Here is a 1,224-nt window from a genome sequence, read left to right on the forward strand (position 1 = left end):
AATTGGCTCAGTTTCCTGAACGAAATGCACTCTGGAGTTCAAGCACCCTAGTTCGAGAAGCTCACACAGATGATGAGAGTGTTTTTGTGTTTCAAACTTACTGGCTGTTGTGTCCGTCGCTTTGTGGAAAGCAATGACAGTATATGAATAATTGTGCATGTAAGCCGACTAAATTCGGAAAATTATGTGTAAAACCAGTCGACGACGGTAGTGTGCTGCCCTCATGGATTTCGGCATTGCAGGTGGCCTGTGCATACATTCGGCGGGCTTCGACTCGTTTGGAGAAGTATTTGTCGCCGCTGCCGACCCGTGTGTGGGTCTGTTTGTCGGTGTTGCAACTTCCCTCATCAAATTCAACTTCTGCCAGAGGTAGTGACGTGGTATGACGCACCAAACTAAATTTAGTATAAGATACACACTTGCAAACTTAATATAGGCAGCTAAAATTTACACTGATTCCGCTCTTTAGGACTCTCATCGAAATCGCATTCGATTTGGCTCAGTACCTGAAGGAAATTCACTCTGGAGTTCACGCACTCTAGTTCGAGAAGCTCACACAGATCATGAGAGTGCTTTTGTGTTTTAAACTTACTGGATGTTAAGTCCGTACCTTTGTGGAAAGCAAAGATATTATATGAATAATTGTGCATGTAAGCCGACTATATTCGGAAAATTATGTGTAAAACCAGTCGACGACTCTAGTTTGCTGCATTGGTTTTTTTCGGTTTTGCAGATGGCCTTCGCATATACTCGGTGATGGCCTTCGCATATACTGGGCGGTGTTCGACTCGTTTGGGGAATCATTTGTCGCTGAAGTCGACCAACGTTTGGAACGAATTGACGGTGTTTAATATATCCCCAAAATACTCGCCTTCTGGAAGACATAGTGTCGAGGTATCACGCACCAAACTAATTGTGGTATAAGATACACACTTGCAAACGTAATACAGGCTGCAAAAATTTACATTGATTCCGCTGTTCAGCGCTGTCATCGAAATCCCATTCGATTTGGCTCAGTTTCCTGAACGAAATGCACTCTGGAGTTCACGCACTCTAGTTCGAGAAGCTCACACAGATCATGAGAGTCCTCCTGTGTTTTCAACTTACTGGATGTTAAGTCCGTAGCTTTGTGGGAAGCAATGGCATTTTCTGAATGATCGTGCATGAAAGCCGACTAAATTCGGAAAATTATGTGTAAAAACAGTCGACGACTCTTGTGTGCTG

The 1,224-nt window shown here is 43.6% G+C and overlaps 1 protein-coding gene across 1 annotated transcript; it reads left to right on the forward strand.

Annotated features, from left to right (window-relative positions):
• Positions 1–223: 223 nt before the first annotated feature.
• T265_15856 (hypothetical protein) lies at positions 224–842 on the forward strand (the record flags this gene model as incomplete). The annotated part of the gene is made up of 2 exons (XM_009179251.1): positions 224–309; positions 734–842. Coding segments are annotated over 2 exons (195 nt in total), but the record flags the coding sequence as incomplete, so codon positions are not given.
• Between the last annotated feature and the right edge of the window lie 382 nt (positions 843–1,224).

The sequence above is a fragment of the Opisthorchis viverrini genome (genome assembly GCF_000715545.1).
Source record: "Opisthorchis viverrini unplaced genomic scaffold scaffold6076, whole genome shotgun sequence".
Taxonomy (NCBI): Eukaryota; Metazoa; Platyhelminthes; class Trematoda; order Opisthorchiida; family Opisthorchiidae; genus Opisthorchis; species Opisthorchis viverrini.